Below are 4,244 nucleotides of genomic sequence, written 5' to 3'. Positions count from 1 at the left end.
TATATATATAAAATTTATATATAATTTGTTTACATACATATACAGTTAAGTCTATATATATTATATATAAATTAGAAGTATTTCTAATTATGTGTTTATTTTTGGTTTTTTTATAGTAATTATTTTTATTTTTTATACCGTTTTTTAATTATAAATTTAAGCTTATAAAAAGATTTCTATTTTATACTGTGTTCATGGTAATAAAAAAACAAATAAAGATGCTTTCTGATTTGGGTACCGATCATGTACTTTTCCTTAGGGCGGATATGTGAAAAGCGAAAAATGTTTTCATTAATTTGTACGTTTCCGCTATAGGGAAAAAGTACATATACCCTGACATTTTCAGTTTGGTTGTCCGGATTCTGGACTACTTAAGAGCAACTTAACGAATTTCCTTGGGAAAAATTGAAAGACTATCGAAGTTCCTTTGCCAAGACGACATCGGTGGATTGAACCGGAGAAATTCTTCAGAAATAAGAAGCAAGTCATGACTTATAATATAATTAATATTATAGGCATATATGTATTATGAATATGTATGTATGTATGAGAAGTAAGTTATAGCGTATTCATGTGATATACGTATATTGATATATAATCGACAAGACAGTTTACATAAATCTTTACAACAGATAAATTATTGCTTGTAAATAGTGATCAGACTAGCGAAATGCATTAAACATGTCTATCTGTTCATAAGCACGTATTATATATTTTTTATATTATAAAATATGCTATAAAAAAGGTAACAAATCTAAACTGGCTACATTATTCGATTATCCAAAGGATATATGATATAATCTATCAAGATCTAAGTAGAGTTAAATCTTTTGGGAACGCATCTTTGGAAATTTTCAGTCTTTGTTTAACTCTTTGAGTCATCTGTCATGTATGCAATACAAATAAAATAGGGCATTACAAAATATAGACATAAAAAAAAATCTTATCAAAGGCTATACTGTAAAAAATATTCCTTCTCTTTTCACGTATAAACTCTGACTTTTACACAAAACACGTGTATATATTTTTATGTAACGTATAGAATAATTTAATATATTGGTCGCGTCAAGCAGAATATTTATTTTGCAACTGTCGGAAGTTTTCTTCGTTGAGATAAAATTATTTCTCTAGATCTAAAAGTATAATCCAATTAATGCGGAAAAAAAACTTATAATAGTTGCGGAATAAACATTCTGCTGAACACAGCCATTGTTCAGGCATCTGCAACCATATATGCTGCATTCTTTGGAAATATCTTTTATGTAATAGAAGAGTATTCGAATAATTCAATCATTTCTTTCTACAACGGAATGAGTTTACCAATTATCGAGAAATTCAAATCCAGTCTTTGGTATGCTTCTCTCTTCCTCTTCTTGATTCAGTTGGGATGACTGAAAGCTACTATAGGAACTGGGTGTTTCTAACAGAGCGGTCGATTCGTTTATGTCGCTTGATTTCGTTCGTGATGTCACCACTAAAGTATTCGATTGACTTTTGTCCGTATCGGAATCCCTCACCAAGCTTTCCAAGTCATCCTCGACATTGCTTTGTAACTTCAATAAAGAGGTCTTGTTGATCAATTTAGCAAATATACTGTCAGAGTGTTCGCTGTCAATTTCATTTGTCAGTAAATCGCTGCACTGGTCATTTTCGAATAAATCGCTGGTGTAACAATCTGATGGATAACTGACTTGGTGTAGGGAGTTATAGTTATCGCTTAATGAGCAATTGTTTCTTTGTGCCTTCGCAGGACTAGAAAAATGCGGTAATTCTCCAAAATGAGTCCTCATTGACCTAGATTTCACATCTTCGTTAGAGTCTATCAGATTAAGATTCATCTGTGATTGAGTCATAAACGAAAATGGTGCGGAGTGTTCATCTCGCCATCGTAAGGTCTGTAACACACAGTGAAGAAGTTATCTAATCAATTTGTTATTTAATTTTGTCCATAAACATTGACGATACTATACTTACTGAACCGGTTTCATCTATGACATATTTCATTCCAGTTTGTATGCGCAGTTTTGGATACCACTCAGGTAATTCCTTTGTCAATTCAATCTTCTTCAAGGTGTACTTCAAAGCTATCTCGGGCTGAATTATAGTCTCGTTGATGGCTTGATTGCGCTCCGCTATACTCAAGGTGCTCCATAGCCCTTCATAGGCTTCCTTCGTTGCTGTTATATCCTCACCGATCCTTCGAGCTATAGGATTTATATTAAAAAAATATTCCTCTGCTCTTGCAGTAAGAGTGCTGGAGCTCATTCCGCTGCGCTAAAGCACAAAAATTTGTTGATGGTCGAATTGATCATAACATGATTAGAATGTGTGTAAAACACAAAGACAAATCTATGACCAAGCAACGTTAAAATTATATTCTGATATACGTACTAGCTTTAATAATGACATAAACAAAAGGGGTATTATATCGAGAGAGAGCGTATTATATCGACATAATAATTATTAATTATTTCGTTATATATCATAGGATAATCGGATAAACGTTTAACGAAAGTAAGTCTCGAATACACGTAAACTATCATCATTGAACATCACATTCAAGAAAATGTGTCGACCCAGAGCTGGTCGACCACTGAAACGAACGTGTCAATTGAGGATAATCAGGGAGGCCGTAGAAGCCATGATGGCAAAACTTGTTATGCGCTTGCGCCTTCTCTAGAGCCGGCAGAGCAACTATCCTGCTTTCGCCGAGCAAATATGTACATGGAATAAAAACTGCTAGTTGCTTTATCGCAGCACACACAATCAGCTACACAACATATTTTATCTTCCCCTTTCAATTAACAATTTAATATTTGTAGTATTTATTACGTTTATTAATTTTTTTATATTTGTTTTTGTTATTATGTTTGTTTTCTAAATATCAAAAAAAATATAAATGTTGACTAATCTCTCAGCAAACGAGAATAGATTGAAATAAATTGAAATGGATACAGATTTCCAGAAATATTGATTCACGAATGTTAAAATGAATGCTTTTCAATCCTGAATGCATTTTTATTCATTTATAGGAATTCCATGGAGCATATCTCTATGCTTTTCAATCTAAAAATAATATTAGCTTTTTCTGTGCACTGTGAATATTGTTCAATTCAAAATTTTGAATAGGAAATGCAGTTTTTCAATCCAATTGCATCCAATTGAATCTAATTGAATCCAATTGAATCCAATTAAATCCAAAAAAAGTGTTTGCTATTAAAAATACGCATTCGGATAGAAAAAAATTTCAATCTATTTTAATCCATTCTCTCGTTTACTGGGCTATTGATTAATTCATGCTATTTCGTAGTATTGTTCGTAATATTTTAATTATAAATTTTTAATTATAAAATAAAAATATCTTCAAAACTATAATTTATAAGATTATTTTTTAATAATTACAATAATTTATGATATTAATTATAACTTTTTTTTGCAAAAAATTATAGTTTATATTATTCTGGCTATACATTAGTTTTCCAATGTCGGAGAACCAATATTGGGAAGCTAATCTCTGCTCAATATTGGTTATACATTAGTTTTCCAATATCGGAAAACCAATATATAACCAATATTGACCTAATGTAACCAAAGAAAACCAATTGAATAGTCGCGATAGGCAAAAACGACTGATTATTATATAGTTATGCAGTATTTGCTTGCCAAGCGAGTTAACTGTTTCATCGTTCGAATACAAGTCAGTTCAATATAACTGTGTTGTCAGGATAAGTATAATAATTTTAGCAGACCTATTCTATAATTTTTAATAATGACAGTGTCAATATTGCTATGTTGTTGCGCAGCTTCTTTATCATATCAATTATCTGTGCAACGACGCTGTAACGACATCGACATTGTCGTTAAAAGTTACAGAATAGCAGCAGGAATCTGCCATTAGCTTACGGTAAATCTGAAATGTCTTGTATACATAGTTTTTTCATAGTTGATTATTTTTTTCAGAATTTCTTATATTATTAAACTTGATTGTACAATGCTAATGGATAGGGAATTACAATAACAGAGTCGAATGAAAAAAGTAACATGTCTATATTATTTTTCTTTTTTTTAACGGCGAGGATTGCATGAGATACTAATGAAGCTAAAATGTTCTCAGCAGACATGTAAAATGAGAGATTAAATAACGTCTTGGAATTTCGCTTTGTATTCAACTATAAAGGAACAAAATCATCTGAATGTATTTATTTAAATATATTTTAAGAGTCCCGCTTAAAAACGAAGGTGAA

At 31.1% G+C, this 4,244-nt stretch overlaps 2 protein-coding genes across 3 annotated transcripts in view; one reads left to right on the top strand and one right to left on the bottom strand.

Annotated features, from left to right (window-relative positions):
• LOC108755650 overlaps positions 1-1,053 on the top strand; it is an 8,121-nt gene extending 7,068 nt beyond the window's left edge. For both annotated transcript variants that reach the window (XM_018498779.1, XM_018498778.1), the window contains exon 11: positions 347-1,053. In XM_018498779.1, the coding sequence (XP_018354281.1) occupies positions 347-375 (29 nt within the window). In that variant the 3' untranslated portion in view covers positions 376-1,053. The remainder of the gene's footprint in view (positions 1-346) is intronic.
• A 114-nt stretch (positions 1,054-1,167) lies between these two features.
• On the bottom strand, positions 1,168-2,637 carry LOC108755673. Its single transcript, XM_018498815.1, has 3 exons — positions 2,392-2,637; positions 1,975-2,274; positions 1,168-1,895 (listed from the first exon to the last, which is right to left on the bottom strand). Exons 1-3 carry the CDS (start codon positions 2,407-2,409, stop codon positions 1,317-1,319), a joined length of 897 nt encoding a protein of 298 aa, XP_018354317.1. The 5' UTR covers positions 2,410-2,637; the 3' UTR covers positions 1,168-1,316.
• Between the last annotated feature and the right edge of the window lie 1,607 nt (positions 2,638-4,244).

This window comes from Trachymyrmex septentrionalis, unplaced genomic scaffold, assembly GCF_001594115.1.
Source record: "Trachymyrmex septentrionalis isolate Tsep2-gDNA-1 unplaced genomic scaffold, Tsep1.0 scaffold9, whole genome shotgun sequence".
NCBI classification, from domain to species: domain Eukaryota; kingdom Metazoa; phylum Arthropoda; class Insecta; order Hymenoptera; family Formicidae; genus Trachymyrmex; species Trachymyrmex septentrionalis.
Note: the sequence above shows the minus strand (reverse complement) of the source record. Positions and strands in the feature narration are given on the sequence as shown.

Excerpts from the sequence above, each read along its gene's own strand:
- LOC108755673 (XM_018498815.1), bottom strand. Across the intron at positions 1,896-1,974 it reads TCATAGATGAAACCGGTTCA|ACCTTACGATGGCGAGATGA; the intron begins GTAAGTATAGTA and ends TGTGTGTTACAG.